This window comes from Parasteatoda tepidariorum, chromosome 7 (genome assembly GCF_043381705.1).
Source record: "Parasteatoda tepidariorum isolate YZ-2023 chromosome 7, CAS_Ptep_4.0, whole genome shotgun sequence".
In the NCBI taxonomy this organism is placed as follows: domain Eukaryota; kingdom Metazoa; phylum Arthropoda; class Arachnida; order Araneae; family Theridiidae; genus Parasteatoda; species Parasteatoda tepidariorum.
The window spans coordinates 2,271,250-2,297,295 of record NC_092210.1 but is presented as its reverse complement, the minus strand read 5'-3'; the positions used below and the strand labels follow the sequence as shown (position 1 = coordinate 2,297,295).

The 26,046-nt window shown below is 29.0% G+C and overlaps 1 protein-coding gene across 1 annotated transcript in view; it reads right to left on the bottom strand.

Annotated features, from left to right (window-relative positions):
• LOC107448483 (agrin) overlaps positions 1 to 26,046 on the bottom strand; it is a 111,503-nt gene that overhangs the window by 61,169 nt on the left and 24,288 nt on the right. Inside the window, exon 2 of the mRNA XM_043039471.2 lies at positions 6,902 to 6,937. Coding sequence (XP_042895405.1) covers positions 6,902 to 6,937 — 36 coding nt within the window. The remainder of the gene's footprint in view (positions 1 to 6,901; positions 6,938 to 26,046) is intronic.

Here is a 26,046-nt window from a genome sequence, read left to right as displayed (position 1 = left end):
AATAAAGCACGAATAAAGTACGGACATGCTATAGTTTTGTTACTCTAAACAAGAGCCTTTTTCAATGTCTAAACACCAAATTGCAGTTGAAAAGTAAGGAAAGAAATGTGTGCAAAGGGGCTTAACCAATAAGAACAAAGGAACAAGCTTGGAGATGATAATAATAGGAAGGATGAAAAGAAACAGGTAGCAGATTTGGCTGGAAATATAGGATGCGAAAAATTAAACCTGATTAGATTTCCAAGCAATGATATTATGCCAGAGATTAAGCAAAGACTAAATGCTGGAAATCGCAGTTTCTTTATATTTAAGAGATTACTACCATCAAAAGTAATAACGAGGAAAACAAAGCTTCAGGTTTATAAAACTATAATCAGACCAACCGTTATCTATGGATCAGAGACATGGACTCCAACCGAGAAACAAGAAAAAAATGTTGATTACCTAGTAAAGAAAAATTCTTAGAACTATTTTTGGACCTGTCAAAGAGGGCGATCTGTGGAGAAGACGATACAATTTCGAAATTTCAAGACTATTTAAAGAAAAATAAATACTCAATTATGTAAAAGCAAAGAGAATGACTAGAACCATATATGGCAGTACTTTTACTTTCGTTACTTGTACCGCCGGTACAAGTAAAAAGTACGTACTTTTACTTGAACTTCGTTACTTTTTAAATTTAGTACTTTTACTTGTACTTTCGTTACTTTTTTAGGGAAAAAGTACAAGTATTTGTAACGGAAATGTCGAATGAAATCGTTACTTTTTTCTAAAACTCTGTAAGCTTTCTAAAAATAAAATAAAAATTAAATTAAAGAAAATGCTTATGTTTTTTTTATTTATAAAATTAATATGCAATATATATGCATTAACAGCTAACTTCGTGTTTAAATACCTTGACCTTTTAAAATTGTCATTCCTGAAAAGGAAAAGACGACGTAACAGAAAAAAACCAGGGATTTTAAATTTTCTAAAGCTGAAAACATCATGCCAATCACCAGCGACAGAAGAATTTATGGCATACATGAGCTCAAATGTCGAAACGGAAAGCATATCAATTTTGAATCGATATCCAATCGTAAAAAAATTATATGTGAAATATAATACTGCAGTACCTTCTAGTGCTCCCGTGGAGCGCTTATTCAGCGTGGCTAAGCACGTTCTGAGAAATTCTCGCAGCAGACTCAGTGACACCACTTTCGAAATGCAATTATTTTGCAAAATGAATAAAAATATTAATTAGCAAGTTATTTTCATTCATTTTCGAGTTTTATGCATTTATTTAATACATTTTAAATAAAAAATGTTGGATTTTGTTATTACGTTTTTCAATTTTCTTTTTGAACTCACTAATAATACATTTTTGTCTTAATACATTTTTTACTAAATACATTTTTACCTAGTACATTTTTTACTAAAATTATGTTTATGCCCGACCTTGTCAAACAACGCCCAGTCAAATCTCTAAGAACTTCAGAACTATTTGTGCTATTGAAAACTATTATAATTACTATTTTAACTCTTGAAAACTCGAAGGTATTAATTTAGCCGCTGATACTAAAATTCGTTTACAAATTTTAATTATTCCGTTAGGCAGAAATGTTCGGAAAATGATTTTCTCGCATGACTTCAGCATTAGCCATTGTTACAAATAAAACTGTAGACTGTTCTGTTTCAACTTATACTGCACATTCAATTATTTTTTACTAGCTCAAAGATCACAAAGCTATCTGAAACCCCGTGTTTGCTTTGTTTATGTTTGTGCTTTTAAAACGCGTTTCTATAGAGTAAAACAATTTTAAATCAATGGTAATTTAAATAAATAAAAATAATAAACTAAAAATTAAAATCAATAGATAAAATTTCTTTTTCGTGCAAATCCATAAAAAGTTTGATATTAAAATTATATTTGATTTTAAAATTATATTATACGATTATATTATAAAATTATATTATAATATTCTTCCGAATTTAAAAATAAATTAATGTCCATAACTTTCAAAATTAAAAATAATTAAATAAATAACAACAATTTCGCAAAAACATTAAAGAACATAAGAATATTATTCAATAAAAGTTTAGGTAATTTTCAATTTTCGATTTCCTAGAAATGTACTTTTAAATCGTTACTTTTTTTGTTTAGTACCTGTACTTTTACTTGTACTTTTTACTCGTTACTTTTCAAAATAAGAACTTTAAACTCGTTACTTTTTTTAAAAATACTTGTACTTTTACTCGTTACTTTTTAAAAGTAACGTTGCCATATATGGCTAGGACACTTTCAGAGAATGGAGGAAAACAGAAGCACTAAGAAGATATTCAAGGGGCAGGGCCAAAGGAAAAGAGGAAGGCCGACCAAGAGATGGTTAGACGAGGTGGGGAAAATTTTAAAGGTCCGAAACTGGAAACAAAGAGCTAGAGGCAGGCAACTGTGGAGAAATATTGTTAGTGAAGCCATGGTCCAACATGGACTGTAATACCAGGGAGTTAGTTAGATTTCCAAACACAGAGAGAAGTTGGAATTCTTGAAAAATCATTAATTAAATTATTAAAATTTTTCAAAATATTGAATGATTTCAAAAAATCAAAATCGGTAGATGAAGAAAAAGGTATTGAAGGATTTTATCAGAAGAAAACTCTATCTTGATTAAAATTTCATTTTTGTAAGGCGATGGGCAATCATTTGATATTCTGATTTTTGGCATATCTTTAATGTTTTTTTATGTCAAATTAGGGTAGATTTAGTTAGTTCAACCTATGCATGACTGCGCTGACAAGAAATTTGTTAATTAACCTAGCTGTTTCAAAAATTTAACAAACACTAACAAGACATGTATAAAATTTCATATCAGCTTGGTCTTGAGTATATTTAGCAAAATAAAGGTATCCTTAAATTTTGATTTTAAAAAAACATGAAAAATGTGTCAAATCAGGATTGATCGAAAATTCGATTGAATTCGAAACATATATTTGCGTTATCTACTACCACTATACTCTTCACATACGGAGCTTAATTTTTAAGAATTATTCCCTATTTTGAAAAATTCTAATTAATTATTGTTCTAGCATTCCACCCTTTCCAAATGTTTGGAAATTTATTCTCATTTAATCTTTTGCCGCCTGAGGTACCACACCACTTTCTTGTGACCATCATCTTGTTCAAGCTTGTTCTTTTGTCCCTATTGGTTAAACGACTTAACACGTGTTTATCCCCCTTACTTTTCAACTGTCTTTTGATGTTCAAAATAATAGGGTATACTTTGTGTTAAGTTAACGAAATCAAAAAAATAAATAAAATAAAATGGAGATAACCTGAATAAAGCACACAAAAAATATAGAAATGGACATATTATAGTCTCAGTTCTATAAGCAAGAATCTTCCTCAGTTTCTAAACACTATAGAAATGGACATATTACAGCTGTAAATAAAACACACATAGAGTATAGAAATGGACATATTCAACTTTGGGTTTTATAAACAAGAACCTTCCTCGCGTTTAAACACTAAAATCGTTTGGTGTTTAGACACCTAGGGATAGGTTCTTATTTAGATGTTCAACATTATATATATATANTAAGCAAAATAAAAATTAGAATATCAGTATTAAAATTTTAATTTAATAATATACCAAAATTATAATTTCTGGGATATGAAAATTTAAAATTTAAGCTCTGCTCTTTTGAAGTTTTTTATTTTGTTCCAATGTTTATCAATAAATTTTCTTTATTTTTTTTTTCATTTGCAATTTAATGATAATAATAATTTATCTGAATAAGGGAGAAATAAATTTGATTGTTATAAATTTTTTTTTAATTTTCAACTATCCTATTTTTTTTTATTCGAATTAGATTTTAAAAGTTCAACCACGTATTAAATATTAATAGTTTTCTACAGAATATAATTCGTTTTATTTTTGCAATATTAAATTATTTATTATTGTTAATTATTGATTAAAATCTTATTACATTCTTCAAGAAATAAACTAAAAATTAAAAGTTGTTCAATTTTTCATTGGAATTAAAGACAAAATAATTAATTCAGGAATTAGCATTTAATCTCTTTGAGAGTAGAACTCTATTCCAGCTAAAAAAAATTTACATCTTTTCTTTTTAATCCAAAATAGCTTTTTGATTATAAATTTAATTATAATTCAAATAAAAATATGGTTAGAATTTAATTAAAGCCGAAAAAGTAATTAATAAGCTTGCCATTTTACGTATTAATTAATATTTAGTTTACTAATATCTCAAAAAAAAATTTAGTGCTTATTTCAATCAAGAAAAATAGAAATCTTCAAAGCTAATTCTTTAAGAAAGAAATTTATTATATTTTTTTCCTATAGAAATTTTTAAAAAAAAAGGTATCGAGTGGTTTAATAGTTATCGTTATTAATATAATTTTTAACAGCTTCCCTGATTATCTCGAGTAAACTCGGGAATAGAAAAATTCGTTTTGTTTTCTCACGTTCTTACTCGGATGGAAGCAAAACAAAAAACAATAATAATCTGCTTTGATTGGAAGTTTGAAAATTTTTGTTTGGGAGTTTTACTGTTTGTGGGACTGCAGGCGTGTTTTATACAATTGTATAAGCGATGGTTGGTGAACATACACAGAAAAAAAAAAGAGTAAAAAAAATGGCGTTCGCGACCGAAATTGAAAGTATTGCAGATGATTTTTGAACATATGCAAAGACAAATATTTAACTTTTTTCATTTGCCCGAGATCATTTGGGATAGTAAACTGAAGGTTAATTAAATATTTTCTACGCATAAAAAAATTTAAATTTCAACTTAGATTTTGTGCATTATGTTTTGTTTCAGTTCCCTGTATTTATTAATAAAAGAAAAAAAAAATTTTTTTGCTTTTTTTTTTTCTTCTTAAAAAAAATAGGTAAGAAAATCGGTTAAGACATAATATGTGCTCCTGGAATTAACGTATCTCTTTGAAGACAAAGCTCAGTTCAATCGAAAGCACTTAAACTTACGATATCCTTTTCTTTATAAGTCTGAAACAGTATTCTGATGATAAAAATTTTCAATATATGTCAAATGAAAAAAAAAAAGTAGGGCGAAAGAATAAAATAAAGACGAAATAACTGTCTGGGGAAAGGAACGACGAACAATCTTTTAAATCGGATTTTCTCTCGGAAAGCAAGAGGCGTCAGGTGTTAAAGCTGACAGTCCCCGTTTCCGAGAATGTTCGGCCAATGGCTGGGCCCACAAAACAAGCCTCCGTCTTCTGAATTTGATCCTTTCCACTTAACAAGAGAATGGGTCTGGCTTCGACAGGACTTTTATTGGAAATACTTATCTCGTCTGACGAAGATGAGGAAAAGAAATATAGAAACTAAAAATGAATTTCGTGACAAGAAATTCGATTTCATAGTTTTTCTTCTTCTATATTTTGTTTACTACGAACTATTTTTATTTTTTATTTTTTTTATCTGTCTCAAAAAGTAGGCTTCAGCATTCTTTCGACACTTTTACAAACAACCAGCATCTAGTTGATTGTGATTGTATTTATGATTAGATTTTTCTTCTTCTTTTTTTAAAGTTTTTCGTTCTAAAAAGGTATATAAATGAACAAGAAAAAAGAAGGATTTATGAGTATGTGTGTTGTACTTGATTTATGGCATTGATAGTTAAAGCTGTGAGGCTTTCTTTAAGGATATCTTCAAAGTTTGAAATATGTAATAGAATTTTTAAAAATTCTTCCTACAATTTTTTCTTCATTTGATACTCAATATATTTATATAATGACAGAATTTTTTTCCTGTTTAAAGTTACCTTGAGAACTCAAAAGGGTATATTTTGTTAATTTCGCTTTTGACAAGGACTTTAAAAATACGGGAAGAGTATAATTAAAATTGAACTTTCATAAGATAGTAAATGAAGAACCACTTGGAAGAATGGCCTTATACTTAATCTGAGTAATCCGAGTAAATAATGGGAATTCATTTTACTAAAGAAAATAAAAGTATTTCAAAAATGACCGATAGATGGTGTTGTGCTCAATATGCTGTCACATTTTTTAGAATATATTCTAATTATAGGATGCTAATTAAATTAAGTGACTCCACTCCACTCACTAAACTTGTGATAAAAATGAGGGGGACAAACTTGTTCTTATTACACTACATCTGAGAAGTAGTCAACTTTGTCATTAAATTCAAATTTACCAAAGCACATATTTCAGAGCAAGTCTCATGACGAGTGCAGTTCCATCTATCGGTCATATTTTTTACTATTTTTCTTCTTTTGCAGAACAAATTCCAATTGCATAGTTCTAAATTTACTCATGTAAAATATCGTTATAATCAATTACTCTTTTTCTCAGTCCTTTAAATGCACAAGTTTAATTATAATCATCCATTGTGTTATATGTTTTATAAACATTAATAAATCGAACTTTAATGAAATTATTTTTTCTTATATATTGGGACTTAATGGTTGAGAGAAAATTTTATTTTACAATAGCAATTTCTGTAATATTGCGAAATTTATAAAAAAAAAAACAAAAGTTAGGAACTATTCTTATTTGTTTCAAACAATATGAGGGTTACCCTTTTTTTATAACTAGGTTCGACAAAAGTTTCAGAAAATCGATAAAGGAAAAAAAAGAAGAAGCAACGATTCAAACTATAATTAAAAACCACGCTTGCAGCCAAATAAATTTTTTCAGCAACTTTAGCTTGTCTTTTAGATGGCTTAGTATTACTCCCAAAGAAAAAGCGATTAATTTCTTTATTAAACATCCTAAAAAGTACAAAAGAAATAACAAGAAAAAAAAAGCATAACTAGCCTGATGTCTTCGTATGAACTTTAGCTTAAAAAATTAGAATAATAATAAGAGGGTTGAGGGAAAAAAATCGAAATCTATGAATATTAATATTTGTCTTACTTTCTTGGATATTCTTTCTTGTCTTGGGGGGCAATCCTAGAAAGAAAGATAAAAAAAAGAATATATAATTCTCAACTTATAAAAGGAAGTATGATGATGAAAAAAAAAATCAACCGTCTATTATTGTTGGATGGAGCAACGCATAGAAGAGGAAAATGATTTTGCATAATTTAATAACCCAGAGTTCATTACTTATTTAGCAGATCATAAGGCATTTCACACTGGAGTTTTAAGAGAACCGCGAAAATCTAATAAAATAAGACGATAGGAATCATGAAAAGAAGTTTTAATAAAATGAATTATTCATATTCAGAAGGAACAATAGAATGGCGAAGCCCTTTCTAAACTTGTTCATTTCCTCCATTTCTAAATTTGGCGAGATAATGAAAATGGAGTAGCAACCGATGAGCCAAGATCTTTGCTTACATCGAGTTTTAACACCAAAAAGAAATCTTCTTTTCTGTAGAAATTAAGACGGGTTTCGACTAGTTCTGAATTCATTATTTGCGTAACAATGTGAACTGATCTCATTAAAGCGGCCAATCTGGCGTATTGTAAAAATAAATAAATAAAAAAAATCTGTTTTATACATCATGGAGTTAACTATTCAACAAAGCTAAGCACATAATATAGTTCGTAATGTCTAATCATGGTGGATTTTAAGAACGTAAAAAAAAAGAATATATTCTTTTCGATAACATATACGATAATATTCTTTGTGTTTTTATTTTCTTTTTTTTTCAATTTCTAAATGTTAATTTAACTTATTTAACTTGATTAACTGCGTTTTACTTCGAATACAAAATGTAAATAGTTCCATTTAATACAAAGAAGTGAATGATAGTGGTTTATTTATCTTAAAAGCTCAAATGCAAATTAAATTTCCTATTTAAGTTATTTACAAAGTAACCTGTAAATAATGAGGATTTTATTAAAAAAAAGTAATATAACTTTAATGCATATACTTTTACATTGAAACAATAGCTTAAGTTTCAAAGCACAGTAAAAATGTATTTTTTAATTATAAAATAAATTTACATAATCTCATTAGAACAATCTGATTATCTTTCCAAAGAAAAGTGCAACAATGTTATATGATTGAGAATATATTTACTCTGAAATATACAGTTTTCATACTTTAATATGTTAGTAATTTTTAATTATTTGTGTGTTAAATCAAGAGATAATAGTTAATATTACTAAAAATATTAATTCCAAATTTTTAAAATTTATATCTGAGTTTTTGCTGTTTAGAATGCAACCAAGAAATGTTTCAGTAACTAAGCTTTATCAATCTAAAGTTTAATATTATTTTCTAAAGCGCAAATTAAAATTTTAATCTTTTATGATAATTTAATTTGTATTATTAAGTATATATAATTATTTGAGAACATAAGCTGTTAAATAATAATGTTTGTTTATGATTTATTTAAAAAAAAAAAAACTCATCAAACTCTCGCTTTATTTCGATTATCCAATAGGATCCTGACTCATATTCACTCGCTATATTTTATTGAATCAGTATAGTTGGTGCAGCTCAGGCGCACAATACAAATCACTCAATCATAGTTGGGATTAACCCCTTGCCAGTGTCGCCCGAATCCAGTTCGAGCAACTACTACTTGCAGTATTTGTGATGCCCGAACTGATTTGTTTCTACTTTAGGATATTTAATTCACTATTTTCCTAATAGATGGCATTAGTGGTCGACTTCAGTCGAGGGAGGGAAATGTGGGTGTTGTTTTTGGGATATACCATACTGTAAAACATCTGTAAAACAAATGTATTCGAAATCATATTGTTGTGTTTTTACATTAAATTATACTAGTTATATTACATTTAGCTTCAGAATATTGTTTAATTTGCTCTAATTGAATAAGATGTGTGTGTAATCCATTATCTTTTTATGTGTATGTAAAAATTTCAAATACAGTAGTTATTGCATTTAAAATTATATTTTTGTAATAAAAAACCATTTTCTAACTCTTATACTAATATAAAGAGCAAAATTAAACAGTCGAAACAATTTTCCGTTTTTGATACATTTTTCTGAAATATATGTCACTGTTAAGGGGTTAAAGACGGAATGTGGTGAAAAAAATTAAAAATTGTCAAACAGCATGTTCTTTTTGCCATAGAGTAAGTTCTAATTAAAAAATATCTAAATAATTCTAAGTAATAATGCTTCGAATTGCAATTGAAGAGCTAGAGGTTTAAACTTAATAATCAACGTTCTTGCTTTAAAAAAAACTTATTAGGTTTCATCCCAGACGGGTAGCGTACAAATTTCTGAAATCTATTCTTAACAAATAGCACAATACACACATAAACACTATATTGTCTACATGGAAAGCGTGGTGTTGATTACCAAAAACTCACTTTGAAAATATTGCCTACCATTATATAGCCCCACTTTCTTAGCGTCTATCTAATACGCTTGTTCATGAAACTTTAAGAAAAATGGATGCTATAGTGACACTTTCACTCTAAAAAGTTCAATATCACATTTTTTAAAGTTATTGAAAAGTTAATTTTATTAGTTTAATTTATAATTAAAAATAAGTAAGATGTGATTTAAAATGCATAATTTGTACGTACATAAAATTCATTAAGTATCTATCAATAAAAATCGTGGCTGTACAAAAGAAGCGAGTTACAATAGAGTTCAAGAAAGTTAAAAATGTTTAAATTTAGTTTGAAAAAAAAAACAGAAGTATAATCAGCAATATTAAATTTATCAGAATATTTACTTTAAGTAATGTATCATGTATTATAATGTAAGTAATGTATAATGTGTGTGTATATATATATATATATAGATATTTATATATAATATGCGTGTGTGTTTCGCTATTTTTTTACTCCAAGTTGTCTGGAACAACCGATATCAAATCCATCATTTAATAAAGACGAGTGTAACAAAAATTCGATTGTCCTGTTGTCACATCTCTTTCCAACAAATCAAAAGACAACCTTTCAGAAATCGACCATCAAGTAAACAATACAATAATCAGCCTAGATTTTTAGAAGTTCTGGGACACATACTTCAACTGAAAACAGCCCCAAGAAATATCGATATACATCTCGAAAAATGTGGGAAGTAGTTTCCTTTTCCCAACAAGTACTAAATAACTTGCTTTGATAAAAGAAGCTAAAATCAGACAAACTGCCTTCGTTTTCTTTCAATTGGTCTGTCCCACCTTTCGGTATTCATTTTGCCTACCCGAATAATCTCCATCAATGCCTTCTGGGCAGGGCTGGGACACCCCTAAGCGCCCTTTCTGGAATGACTTGTGGAGAGTGGAGGCGGAGAGTATGTGACCCATGGCAGAAGGTCACAGGGGAAAGTCAGCAGCTGTACTATGTGTTCTGGAGTTAATTTCGCAGAAGCACTTCAGAATTGTGGTTAATATTTTATTTTGTGGGGGAGCAAATATGAAAGAATTAAGAGGAAATGTTAAGACAGTAATTCCACCAGAGAAATTAACTGGAGATTTTGATAGGAGATTCAGGAAGTTAATAAATTTTCTTTGGAAGAAATTATGAAGTATTTTCCTAAAAATTAATTTTGATATTAATATTGTTTTGAAAAAATATTTTGTAAATGATTGCATAAAAATCTAATCAAGATTCTAAATCTAATAAAGATTCTCAATATTTCTAATCAAGAACTTATTTGTTTTTTATTAAATAAGGGCACAAATTACTGATATGTTCAAACTATTATTTGGCTTTTCGGAGAAAAAAAAATACCGGAAAAATTACGGTACTGTATCGTAATAAAATTTCTGGTAAAAAAAAGAATTTTTATTACGGTGTTTATGACCAAAATATACGGTATTTAAACCAGTCATTTGGTAAGGTTTCGGTTCATTTGGTATCGGTTTACTGAAAATTTTGTTTTTCTAATTTACAGTTCTTATTTTCGCACATTTAGTAAAAAATGCAAAAAATAAACTTAACCGAAAAAACGGTTTTTATACCGTGCTCTAAAGCAGCTGTTTCCGAATGGTGTTCCGAGGAACCCTAGAGTTCCTTAGAAGGACGACAGGGGTTCGGAAATTCGGGAAATTTTTAACCAGTTATGATTTTCGAAATCTGTAAATAAATTTATATTTAATTAATGATATAGTTTGGCTTAATATTTCCGTCATTTTTATGAAATTATTTAATTGAAATGCATGAAAAAAACAATGTTTTTTTTTCTTATAAGAATAAAAAGAATGAATTAAGAAAAGGATATATGCATTTATGAAAAATTTTAGTATTCATTCGCATCGAACAAAAATAACCTAACTCAACAAGGAGAAGTATGCTTCTGCGATAACTATTTTCAGCGTTTATTTTCTTTCTTTTTTGTTTTTATTTCAATAAAAACTATGTTTCATTTCATTTACTTTCAATTTATGCTTGAACTAAAATTACATTTAGAACAAGACTATAAACCACATCCAAGACAAATACTGATAAAACGATATGGTGAAAATACTTTACTTTTCATTCATTCACAAAGTATTTTGAAAATGATTAATAATATTTCATTAACCAATATGTTCACAATTGCTTATGAAATTTATTCATTAATTCTTCAGGTTCCTGATAAACTTGTTAATTTGACCACGATCATTACCAAATTGCTTCGGTAAAAAAAGACGGAGAAAAATAATAATTTAACGCAATAAATATTGGACAGAATATTTGACTAAATCGTAATAAAATTTTATTGATAACATGTAATAACTTTATCAGTACATAAAAAATATGAAAATCAAATCAATAATATTACAGCTATTGTTTCTAAAACAAAATTAATAGTTAAAAAAAAGCATAAAATATTAATTTCTAAAAGTTTTTCATGAGATTTTTTTCAAAAAATGAAGTAAATAAAAAATAAAAAAAAGTGCGTGGAGTCCCTCCACGCGGAAGAAGTTAAACTTCGTAAATTGCGACGCTAATTGTAGAAGAATCACCAGTCGTAGACGGATCACTAGTTCTATTCAACGACTCTTTTTCCTGCTCCCTAGTAAATTATATGTGTATCAAAACAAACTAAAAAAATATTTACAGAAAAACAAAATTTTTATGACTTTTATGACTTTTATGTTAGTGAGAACCAAAACAATATGGAAATGAATGAGGGAAAACTGGATCCTACCACGTGATTTCCCGGGTTCTAAAATCGTNAAAAAAAAAAAAAAAAAAAAAAAAAAAAAAAAAAAAAAAAAAAAAAAAAATGCCAAACTAGTAAGAAGTAAGATTGCTAAAAAGTAAAACTTAAATAAATCACAGTTATTAAGGATAACTAATTAAAATTAAAAGTTAAAATTCATAAAAAAACTGTCGAGATTGATAATTTTGATAAACAAATTAGTTAAAAGATAAGATCGGTAAATCACAGTTAAAACAATATTCTCAGTTATTTTGAGTTGATCCAACAAATAGCTGGGCACCAAGATATAGTCTGTCCACCAATTAAATCAGTCAAATGCAAAGTCATGTTACGAGTTCATTAGTTCAAATAAGGTTAAGTAAACCTTAAACTAAAAACGTTTTAGTTTATGGTTGACAGAAAAAAAAATTCAAACCGAAAAAAAAAATATCGAATGATTTGGTGTTTAAAAAATATACATACAGTTCCTGGCCAAATCATTAGACGCTCTCTAATATTTTATGTAAAATCTTAAGTATCAGGTGATACTATACAGCCTCATTGTTTTTACACGACTAAAACCGGTTTGCTCATGTTTACGTTCGTGTATCAATTGGTTAAAATAGACGATGTGTAATATAAATTCGACGATTGGATAAATTAGGCGATTATTATATCAATATAGAAAATTTATTATATGAGGGATTATATTATTATATTGTAATAATTAGATCAAATTATTAGACTCTTTGTAGTGTTTTAATAATTGCATGCTTTGCTCTAAATTATATGCAATACTTTTATATCTAAACATGCATGTACTGGGTTTTCATTCAGGAGATTTTTAATAAACTTCTTATTTGTGTTTATTTTTAACTTATTGCATTGCATTGTTAACCAATTGATACACTAACGTAAACAAGTGCAAACCGCGTAAAAACAATAAAGCTGTATAGTATCATCTGATAATTAAGATTTTACATAGAATATTATAGTGCGTCTAATAATTTGGCCAGTGACGGTACATAAATACAATATAAGACTGTACAATAATTATAAAGAAAGCTTTCAATTCATAATATAACTTAACCGAAAAAAAATTTCTGTATTTTAAAGACATGGTGCATTTTAGGAAAAGGTTAATTTTTTCAATTACTTTCATTTTATCACATATTTCGGAGGAAAAAAATGTGAATCACTCCCCAGGAAGTCACTTGTACACAGCTGGATCGCAAATAAGGCGGGGTCATTAAATGAACAACAACTGAGATTTTATTTTGTTTTTGAAGGACACCCGACCGAGTTCCTCGTGTAACGGTGTGGGCCATTGGTTGGTGGTCTATAATCTGTGAAAGCGTTGCTGGTTTTTGAAAAATCATAGATTTCTCTAGGTTTTCATAGCCTAACATAGTGTTTAGTTGAAAATATTGAAAGCTATCACTTTATTTTTTTAGAATATGTTATTTGAATCTTCGCAGATAACAACGCCTTTTATAATTAATAATATTAAAATAAAATAAAATTATTCTCTATATTACTGTTTATTTTTTTTTTTTTTCGTTTTGTTTTTTCTTCCTTTTTTTTCAACATTATAAAACTATAAGTTTTTGTTCCAAATTTAAATAATTTGACTGCTGTTAATTAAAATTATTGAATACTTTTCAGATTCTATATCAGATTAGATATTTTTTTTTTTAGGAAGGATGCACATTTTTCAGTTTTTGGTGTGAAACTAAGGCACATTTATCACCTTCTTATATTTTTTATACGAGTATTTACATAAAATGTAACGAGATTAATATTTACGAACAACGTAAATATTATGAAAACGAATTAGATTTTCTTAATTTTTTTTATTTTTACTTTCACATTATTAAATTATAAATTTTATTACTTTGTAATATTAAATATTGTAGTCACTAGCTTCAGGTGCATTAAGATTAGAGGAACAAAGTAGATCGGATCATTTTCGACAAGACTTTGCTAGATCAAAATTTTTTTTATAAATTAAATTTTTTTAATATGTATAAACTGTGCCAACTTTTTTATATTTTTACAAAATCAGGAAAGTTTTAATTTTTGAATGTTTTTTAAAACTGTAAAACTGTATCTTTTGATAAACTCAGACATTTTCAGAAAAATCTGATTTATTTTTAAACATATATTAATGTATAGACATATACTAATTTTAATTCATTTATTGAAGTTGAAGTAAATAAAAAAAGCGTTTAAACTTTAATCTAACATATATTTTACAACAGTATTGCCTCTTGTAAAATCATGATATTTTTTCTGTTATTTAGAATTGTTGTACAAGCAGCCGCGATGGCTCAAGGGATAGAGAGTTCGCATTCCAATGAGGTGAAACGGGTTCGCTCCCAGCAAAGGCTTTTTGATACAAATCCGCATCCGGCTTTCACCGCCCACAGTGCTCACGTGAAATATCCTCAGTGGTAGACGGATCATGGGATCCCTTTGCCATCAGGCCAACCCTTGGAGGTTGTGCGGGTTAGCTCCATAAAAAAGTCCTCCACGAAGGCAAATTTCTCCGAATATTTGATCCAAGAGTTCCCTTGTCTTCTGAATTGGGTTCAAAATGACAAGGCTTCGGAGTTGAACATTAGTAGTCGTTAACCCAAAAATTGGAGCGGCTGTTCAATGACGGTTATTAAAAATAAATAAATAAACAAAACGTGTACAATAAATGAATTTATACATTTCAATGAGCCAAAAATTTAAATAAAAATTTGGAATAAAGCAGAGCTGCTCATTGTAAAAAACGTTTTTAAAAAATCTGCTTCACTCTAAGAAACTTTCCGATTTTCTTTTAACTTTACACCGTGGATGATAAAATAAACCAGATTTAATACCACATCTTGTATTTCCTATTTCTTTATGCATTATTGCAATTGAAAGAGAGCAGGCGATAATAATTTAAAAAGATCTGACGATTTTATTTTTTAAGAACTTATAAAGAAAGACTTTGTAATTATCATTCCTCTTCTCTGTGAGCAAATGTATTTATTAACTACATGAATTCAAAGGAAGTGGTTGAAATTTTAAAAAAAATTATGAAAAATATATTCTTTCAAAAGCGTTATCGAGAGCAAAGAAATACAACAGACATAAACGAGAAAGCAACAAAACTATGTCGCCAATACTTCAGGTCCTACATTCTAACTTTAAAATGAACAAAAATGTCGTATTATTTATAAATAATTTTATATAATCACTATTTTATGGTTGCGCTGTTTTCCTACTTGTTTATATTTACTTGGTAGAAAGGTGGAATAACTTGGTGTTTTAATTTACTTGGTTTTTAAAGCATAAATTAGGAGTTTAAAAGGAATAAAATGAAATAATCGGGATTCGTGTTGTGTTTTAAGAAAAGATGCACTTGCTTAAATTTATTTGCAGTGAATAAAACAAATGTAATTCCAAAAACAGATAAATTAACTTATATATGAACTGCAAAAGATCCTTCTAATACAAATTTTCTATGCAACCAAGTGCTACCACATTTTAAGATGTTTGATTTTAAAATAACCGCATCGATTTTCTTCACCTAAAATAAAAAGGAGAAACGGATCTTTGAAAATTTCCTATTTGATTCTCTCTCTTGTCACGTGGCTTCACTAGAAGGACAAAAATTATCGTGATGTGTGCACTCTATTTAGATATTTCCTCTGTGTTTTACACTATAACTAAAATCTATACTTTCTGTGAATGTGCCAACATCCCAAAAAATATTAATACCTATGAGAAGGGTCGGGATAGCCTGGTCGGTAGGGCGCTGGGCCTATATCCAAGAGGTCGTGGGTTCGATCCTCGCCGGCCGAAGACTCTCCGTGTAGTAAATGGTGACTGGTGCACGTTAAATCTGTCGAGTCTCAAAGTCCTCCTTGTTCCCACAACAAATCAATACCTCTGGGGGTACTGATCCAGGAGTTTCCTTGTCTTCTGGATTGGTTCAAAATTACAAGGCTACGGAGTTGAACGTAAGTAGTCGTAAACCCATGAAATTGGGTCGGCTGTTCAACGACGGTTATAAAATAAAATAATACCTATGAGAGAGCCGTGATGGTTCAGGGGACAGAGCGTTCGCCTTCCAATGGTTTGGGAATGGAACGGGTTCAAATCCCAGCGATGGCTGGTCGATACGATTTCCGCACCCGGCTTGCATCGTCCACAGTGCTCAAATGTTGCGGTTTTTTTTCCAGACAGATAAGGCGCAGGAAACTATGGTATTTTCACTTCCGCTTATGTTTTAAGGCTATCTGCTTATACTTATTTGCCTTCCCGGTGAAACTAACTTGTCTAAATTACTTACTTTTTTTACATTCTCTTTGAAGCATTTCCATTAGACGTTATCAACTGAGAGAAAAAAAACTGAGTTCATGTTTGTTTTCAAGGTTAAAAAATTTGAAGTTTAGAATAAAAGAATTAATAAGCGACAGAAAGGAAATTTTTACGTTTCTCACGCATAATCAATTCAACGTATTAGGTATAATCAATTCAACGTGTAATTAATTACGTATAATCATTTCAAATAAGCCGCAGAATTTGTATAAATATTTCATTGTTAAATTATAACTATCCAATAGTTTTCAAATGGCTAAAGGTAATGTGTTATTTGCAAAATAAATATCCCTCACGGATTTCTGAACATAATGATTATTTCCTATCCCGTCCCTCAAGTTATCTCTTATAATGCAGGGCGTTGACGAAATGACGCTTCAAAAACTGGGGGCGGAAAATGGGGAGCACGACCCCTTGATATCAGAGGAGATGATCTGTCATGTTGCCAGTTGGGGTATTTCTTAAGCTCCGGCGTAATTTACGACTTGGACGGCAAGTTGTGAGGGAACAGCCACCATACGTTTTATTGAAGCAGCTTCTTCACATTTTTTGTCCTTTCATAATTTTACTTACCGAATATTCAATGGCTCACAAACAGTGCAAATCACATAAATGCTATATTTTGTTACAGAAAATGCTTTTCTTGTAAATGACACGAGAAAAAAGTTAGGAAACACCCAAAAAGTTCTTGATGATCAAACACCATGGCGATTTTTTTCTTTCTTTCTTGCCAGCATTCTTCCATGGGAGAAGGGAAGAAAAAAAACAGGCACCCTTGGTAATTAAGAGCCCTCGGGCTCAAAACTGAATTAGAACTCGTGTCGCCCTACTTCAGTGATCACACCAAATTAAAGCCATGTCTCTTGTTGGCTGTCACTCCGGCTCTCAACGAGACTGACACTTAAAAGAAATGACATTTTATAATTTAGTTGCGCAAGACATCAATGTTGCGCTAAAAGAATAAGATTAGGTCTGGATTGATAGTCTTTAAATTTATTCGAGTGTCACTAATCGGAATTGTATCGGATACCGGAATTCCATCCGCATTATCCAAACTTCAGATAATTGCATTAATATATTCTCTGCCTAAATGACTCAGTTTGTATCGATTACATCAACCGATACTTCTGGAGTTGTTTTTTTATTCCTTATTCCGTGATTAAAATCTAGTGGGAAAAAAAAATGTTTGTTCTGGATATAATGCAGGTATATGGTTATAATGCCACAGTTGGAAACTTTCTACGCTTTTTACGAAAATTTTTTCTAGTTGGAATTAGGTTTCTGTTGTAATGTATAATTCTTTTGCTAGGTACATTTGATGTCAGTTTCCACACCACTACATGATTCAAAAATTTACATGGAATGCCGTAGTTTTTCTCGTGGTGAGGATTTTAAAATGTTGCCAAAATCACAAGAAATTCTAAAAGCTTCAGTTTTTAATTGTCTATCAGTCTATAAAAAATATTTTGTAAAAAGGGTAGTAGTTAGCAGCCTTCCATTACAAAAGGTATAGACGACAAAAAAAAATTTCTCTTTGTAATATTTATTTAATTACTGTTCTGCAAGAAAATTCTAAGTGAATCGAAAATTAATGAACCAGTGCCAGAATCGAGGCGACATTGTCGCAGAACGTTATAGAGTTCTTACATGAAGACTTTTCTTTTGAGAAGAAAAAGAAAAATTCTTTTCTGCAGTATTTGATACGTAAAATTTGAATAACTTTTTGACGGGCTCAATTTGCGTTGATAATATCGTAAATCCATGTGATGTTTCAGTTGTATTTTCGGCAGTTATTGATATTGATTTTCACGTGGTTTTAATGAATCACGTGGTTTTGATATATTTCAGACGATATGGGAAATTGGAATCGCGCCTTTGAATATTTACTTAATAGGACAATAACTCTATTGTTTTTTTTTGTCAGTTATTGCTATTGATTTTCCCATAGTTTTTAAAATCCGATACATTTTATACAATATTATTTATTACAACAGTCTAATCTTGAAAAACGAAACAATTGAGTAATCCCTTTTTGAAAAGCCCGATTATTTGGGTGATTTCAACGTCGATCCTCGGTTTTTTTCTTTTTTTTTTTGTAATTACTATTTTATGTTTTTAATTATTTGTGTAATGTGATTATTTATAAAATGCAAAACAGTAAATAATTTGTGCTCCCCCCCCCCAACAAAATTCCGGAATATCATCCATTAATATTAGAAATAAAAGAAATATTTCATGTTCAATTAAAAAAAATATTATGTACAGTCTTTTTTTTCGTGTAAGTACAGCACTTTTGTTATTTTAAATTAGCAACATATATGCTTATTACTATTAAAAATACCTTGAAGAAAGATATCAGTGTTAGAGAGTTTTGCCACAGAAAACCTCGAAAAAAGGTTAATGGCTTTATATAACAGTAAAAAAAATAATAATATGAAATCTTTTCTCATTGTTATTGGTGCATTCTTATTGGAGAAAAGAATCCCACGATAAGATTTTTTAATAACATGAAAGATCGAGAATACATTGGTTATCGTCAATTTAGAAAAATGCGAGTTATAATGGCTTTTACTTATGAATTAATTTTGATTATATTTTATTCTAGTATCTATTTTATTATATTTACATTATAGAAACAATTAATATATTAAAAGCTTAGAAAAAGTGCTTATTTATTATGTTATAAAGGAATTACGTATTACATTTTTACGAGAAACTTATTCAGAAACAGTTTTACAATTTTTAATTGCAGAAAGAGTTAGGATATGCTTTTGAAATAAATTATATATAAAACTGTGTCCAGTCAAAGTACGCATTTAAAATGCTGACTACAAAATAACTAGTTAACGTTATAACGCAATATAACGGCATGATTTTTTACGCTAATGCTTATTAATTTTTTTTTTTGGTGACCACTACTCCATGTTGGCAATAAGAAGTCTCTGTGTATCTCTCTATCATTTTGTGCGATTTCTGGAAAAAGTTAAGAACTTATCAGGAAACCATATTAAGGAACAATTAACTGTAAAAACTTTTACTTTCAGAAAAAGCGTGGCTTATAATTATATTACCACAAGTCCTTTTATTAAACAATAATGTTTTTTTTAAATTTCGTTAATTTTTGTGACGAAAAAGATCTCCTTTCATTAAAATTATTTTTCAAAGATTATTAAAAAAATAGTTTTGATGTTATAAATAAAATCACTTATCTTAGAATGATATTTAGAATAGCATGTAAGTTATTCCAATTCCTCTAACAGCTTCTGAATAAAGCTATCAGTTTCTTATGAGTCACTCTGGGAGGTATTAACAAAGGCCAATCCCCCAATTACTGTTGAGCCTAACCTTAAACCAACGTTAGTTGTCAACTATTTTCTTAAACTTCGTTCAAAAATACGTCCCAAACTAAGTCGTAAATATTACCTACGCAAGAGAAATATCTTGGTCTCAAAAGCATCAAATATCCTAAGTGATACACCCTCTTCTGATCAAAACGGTGGGTCCAAATATCTCATTTCTGCCAGATATATCTTTTTTTTTCTTAACCTTTATAAAATATCAAAATACACACTGAATTTTTTTTTCTTCGCCTCAATTTAGTGGTGCGCTATCTTTTTTTCTCAGCCTTACATGAGGGTGTTGCCGTGAAGAGTGCCTTGTAGGAATGGGTGTGGGAATCCTGTTACCGGCGTTTTGGTGAAAGATTTACGGCATTAAAGCTATTTTTAGACATTAGTGTTTCTTAAAAAAAGAGATTGTTCGGTGAGATATACTTGGATTCAATAAAGTTTATGGTGTGCTTTTCATACACATTTCAGTTTTAAGACATTTTGAAATCTGAAAGATAAAAAAGTGCACTTAAAAAAGCGGTAATTGTTTTCACTTTAATTTGGAAAGGGAATAAATTGTTTTTTGTATTAAGCATTTGGTACGAAACAGATTATTTCCTTAAAAAGAACTTTTTTAGTCCAGTTAGCAAAAAAAAAAAAATAAATAAATAGATAAATAAAAAAATAAAAAAAAAAGAGAAAGAGAAAACATCACGAATAACTTTTGATCTAATGATCGGAGTTTCTCGCACTATGACTCAATCTTAATAGTTAGAGCTGCGATGGCTCAGGAGATAGAGATGTTCGTCTTCTAATGAGGCGAACCGGGATCGAATCCCAGTGGATACGAATTCCGCATCCGGCTTGCACCGACCACAGTGCTGACGTGAAATATCCTCAGTGGTAGACTGAAGATGGATTAGAGTCCCCTTGTCGTCAGGCTAACCGTGGGAGGTTTTCGTGGTCTTCCTCTCCATGTAACGTAAATTCCGCTTAGTTCCATCAAAAGTCCTCCACGAAGGTAAATTTCTCCCAATACTCGATCCAGGAGTCTCTTTATCTTCTGGATTGTGTTCAAAATGACAAGGCTACGGAGTTGATCATTAGAAGTCGTAAACCCAAAAATTGGGTCCGCTGTTCAACGACGGTTATAAAATAAAATATTTGCTAAGGGGTGGTGGTGGTCTCAAATAAGCTAATTATTAAGCGCAGACGATATTTTAAGTTACCAAACCAGACAAAAAAAAACCTACTTTCTCTAATACCTTTTTTCCAACGGATTTGGATTTCTGTTTCAAAAATGTTTAGTGTAGCCGCAATCTGGAAAATATGGCAACAATAGTAAGGACAGGAAAGGAGTTAAAAATTTAAATCATTTACTTTTTACGTATTTTGCCAGATCTCGAGAAATGTTTAATCGAATTGAACATTTTTGCTCACAACTGGGAGATGGTTTTGGACAACTGGTTTTTACCTAAGATAATTTCATGCTAAAAACAGTTTCTAATAATATTTTTTTATAATTTTATTCACTAATAGTCAAAAAATATTTTATTGTTAGGTATACAAACTTTTACATTATCTCAAAAAAAATAATTTTCTAAGGCAAAATACGAAATTCGAACAAAGTTGATCGAAAAGTTCCTGAGAAATCGAATTTTTCAAAGTACAACTTCATTAAAATCGAATTTTTTAAAATACGNAAATATCCTCAGTGGTAGACTGATCATGGATTAGAGTCCCCTTGCCGTCAGGCTAAACGTGGGAGGTTCTCGCGGTCTTCCTCTCCATGTAACGTAAATGCCGCTTAGCTCCATCAAAAAGTCCTCCACGAAGGTAAATTTTCGCCCAATACTCGATCCAGGAGTCTCCTTATCTTCTGGATTAGGTTCAAACTGACAAGGCTACGGAGTTGATCATTAGAAGTCGTAAACCCAAAAATTGGAAAAAACAGCGGACCGCTGTTCAACGACGGTTAGAAAATAAAATTATTGTTAAGGGGTGGTGTGGTCTCAAATAAGCTAATTATTAAGCGCAGACGATATTTTAAGTTACCAAACCAGACAAAAAAAAACCTACTTTCTCTAATACCTTTTTTCCAACGGATTTGGATTTCTGTTTCAAAAATGTTTAGTGTAGCCGCAATCTGGAAAATATGGCAACAATAGTAAGGACAGGAAAGGAGTTAAAAATTTAAATCATTTACTTTTTACGTATTTTGCCAGATCTCGAGAAATGTTTAATCGAATTGAACATTTTTGCTCACAACTGGGAGATGGTTTTGGACAACTGGTTTTTACCTAAGATAATTTCATGCTAAAAACAGTTTCTAATAATATTTTTTTATAATTTTATTCACTAATAGTCAAAAAATATTTTATTGTTAGGTATACAAACTTTTACATTATCTCAAAAAAAATAATTTTCTAAGGCAAAATACGAAATTCGAACAAAGTTGATCGAAAAGTTCCTGAGAAATCGAATTTTTCAAAGTACAACTTCATTAAAATCGAATTTTTTAAAATACGACATCATTAAAATTCAATTTCTCAGAAAATATTCGACCAATTTTGCTAAAATTTTCTATTTAGCCCCATAAAATTTTCTATTTAGCCCCATAAAAAGTTTCTTTTGCTCTAAATTATCTTAAGAAAAACAAATTTTATATTTTTGTTTAAAAACTTTTCAATTCGCTTGAAAAGGTTTCGGAATATGTCAAAATACATGAAATTAACATTTAAGGGGTTCAAATCTTCGACTGCCCTCCTGACCAAACTATTTTGACCATATTTCCTAGACTTCGTTTACCCCCTATATTTTTGATGTCAAAAATCAAAATTCATCGAAAAAAGATATATTTATTCAAAGGGTTTTTCTGTCTGATTTCTTTAAAATATCATTTGCACAAACTAAATAGCGTCTTTGAGGTCACACCCTTCGCACCATTGATTGAATCATAGTACTTGAAAAGCCACTCATTAGATCAAAAGTTATTAACGTCGTTTCGTTTACTTTTTTTTTGGCACGCAGTACATTATGTATAACTATTTAAACAGTTATAAAATGATTTACGCAAACAAAATATATACTTCCTATAAAAGAGATATTTTTTCAATGTAAAATGAATTTTTTCCCTATACAATGAATATTTCCTGGGAAGAAATATTTTAACTATATTATTAATATTTTTCTCTACAAAATAAATATGATTACATGTATAAAAATGTTATTTCTAACTATAAGTTTATGCCACAAAAATCTTTTCATTACTAAGCGCACATGTTTTAGTTTCACGCATATATTTTATCTATTATGTTGAAAGTTTTCTCCCTATAACAGATTTTTTTAGAGTGAAACTGGACATTTTTATTGTAAAATTATGCATTTTTATTATGAAATAAAAAAAAGGAAAATGAAATTCTTCACTGTGAAAAACTGTTTTTACTATTAAACTGATCAATTTTTCTATGAAAAGAGTTTTGTTCCTATTTTAAAATATCAAACTCAATGCAAAGAGGAAGTAATTATTCTTTACACAAGATACCTTAACTCTTTTATGCATAATTTTTTTTAAATCTTCTATTTCAACGAGCATATTTTGCTATGAAACACTATGTTTTTTAGCATTAAACGCATACATTCCAACTTATTCAGTCTTTGATAAAAACTTTTCTCAGAGGGAGTAAAATTAAATGAAAAGTTTTTAAAAAAATCGATAGTTTTAAAAACGATTAAATTATATATTTTCGATCTCTTACATGTATTTCCAAATTATTTATTGGTACACTACACAGTCATTTTTTTAAAAAAAAATTTCACCCAAAATTAAACTTCACAGCTCGGATTTTATCACCCTATTAAATACAAAAATAAAACTGTCAGGAAAATCCCGAATAATTGGCACCTGTGAAAATGAATAATTTTGACAACAAAATGAGTTGGCAGAATATAGTCCTATACAAATCTATGCAAAAACATTTGTCAGAATATTTCAGTATTATGAGTTTAATCTTTTGTCAGAACAATAAATTGCTTTATTTTATCACCATGAATTGTAAAATTGATTAATTTATTAAATCAATTTGCTTTCTTTTAGTATATATTTCTGTAAGGAATTTAAAGTCAACGTTAATTTTTTTTTCATCACTAACACGAGATGAAGAGAATGCGTTCGTTAACAGTCAGAAAGAGAAAATATAACGAAATAAGTTTTTTACTTTAAGCCCTGAATTCTATTTTAGTCTTAAAAAAATAATGAATTTAAAAAATACTTCGAAATTAACTAAATGATATTTTTTGATAAAAATATTAAATCTTATCTACCCTCAATTATAATTGTACCATATAGTCAATACTAACTATGTAATAGCCTTAAAATAAATATCGATGAGTGATCCACAGTCTTTGTTTTTGGTCATTAAAAAACAAAACAATATGGACTTTAAATTGTATGTAGTTTAAATTCAAATGAAAAATGAATAATCAGTCAGAATACCATATTTTTCTGGTTCTGAACTGTAACACTTCGCGTTCAAAATGATAATTAACATTAAAAAATCTTTTTTTCTCAAAAATTAAATTCCCTAATTGTAATTTTATTAAAACACATTTTATCGATTGTTCACGATTGCGGGTTAATGATCTAACACCAGTATTCACAACACAGAGTTAGGGATCAGAAAATTCTCGGGTAAAGGTTGTGTTCGTTTTTGTTTCCTTGTTGTCTTCAAAGGAGGATTTCCAAAATGAAGATTTTCTCTTGGTTGTCTCTTAGGTTAGCCTAGGTAAAACCACGTAACTTTGCATGTAAAATAAACACATGAAGCAAAATTCAGTGAAAGATGAATTTATACGAAAAAGAGAAATAGAGTCAATATAAAATCGTAATTTAATTTCACTTGAATTTATTTCAGCTTATTTCACTTAATTTTATTTCATTTTAAACTTAGTTTTTAAAATTATTTCGATTTATTTTCAAATTTCAATTTCCAAGCAATATAATTTTCTCTTTTAAACATTTCAGTCTTCTTTAAAAAAAACTATTGAAACTTATAGGTTATACTGGGTGTCAATATCAATTTGGAAATAAATACATTCATTCAGTAATACAAATAACATATAATAAAAAAAAAATTTCATTTAAATTATTAGAAATTAAGAAGGCAAAATTTATTTCCATTTTTTATGTAGTATAATTGCAATAAATTATTAAATCTGCATATTTTGTTTAACTTATTTACAACATTTATTTTTGTTTAGATTCATTTCCATAATAAATATATTGATATTGATTTTCAGTTTTAAAAAGGAAACAAAACCAAACAGTTGTTGCGAAATGCTTTATCTTGATTAACATAGATAAATATATATTTTTTGCATTATGAAAACCAAATGCATTTTGTTGGCAAATTTTTCATCACATTCCAATAATTCCTGTTATAAATATACTTTGAGATTTCAATTTGATTTGCGATATAAAAAGTCTGATAATGTTTGTTTCGTGATAAAAATAATAATACAAGAGAAATCAACGCAGTAGATTACTAAATATTAAAAATTCAGTTTACAAAATTTAATAATTTATCCAATGAAAAACCATTTTGCAAAATTAAGTCATGTTAAAAATTGCTATCTTTGTAGTGCAATTGTTTACTCAGTTTTTTTCTTCTTCTGGTTTTAATTGTTATTTGGTGATCTGTTTTATTTATTCTAACATCATTCATTATCAGGGACCACGAAACAGAGGGTAAGAGGGGCCTTCAGCCCCCTCACATTTTCTAAAAGAAGAGGACACGGCTCCTTCTAAAGCTAAAATTTTTCACTCAATATTCATGTAATTTAATTTATAATTAAAAAAAAAAACAATTTTTTTTTGTCCCAATTTTTAAAAAAAAAAATTTCTTGTTCAAAAGTGAGCTCTAGCATTTCTTTGGGGAAAACTGCAACGAAATAATCCCCTACTCATATTCCCGCAAAGGAAATATAATTCCCTATTCCTGCCCGATGGGAAAATTCCGGGTTTCGTTAGTCACAGTCAGCAGAATAATAAGGATATATATATATATATATATAAAAGCGCTCTGCATTTTATAGGATGATTAAACAGTGTGAAGAGGTCCCAGTCATATGCTTTTTCTGTATTCTTACGCTTCATCAATTTATTTATTACTCAAAGCAAATCGTTTAATCTTTCCTTATATGGAAGTGAAAGATCTTAAAATAACTTCTCTTTTGAAGTATTAATCTAATTATTATTCATTGGCATGTTTTTAGCCTTGAAGTCCCAAAATAGAATTTCTACCCTTATC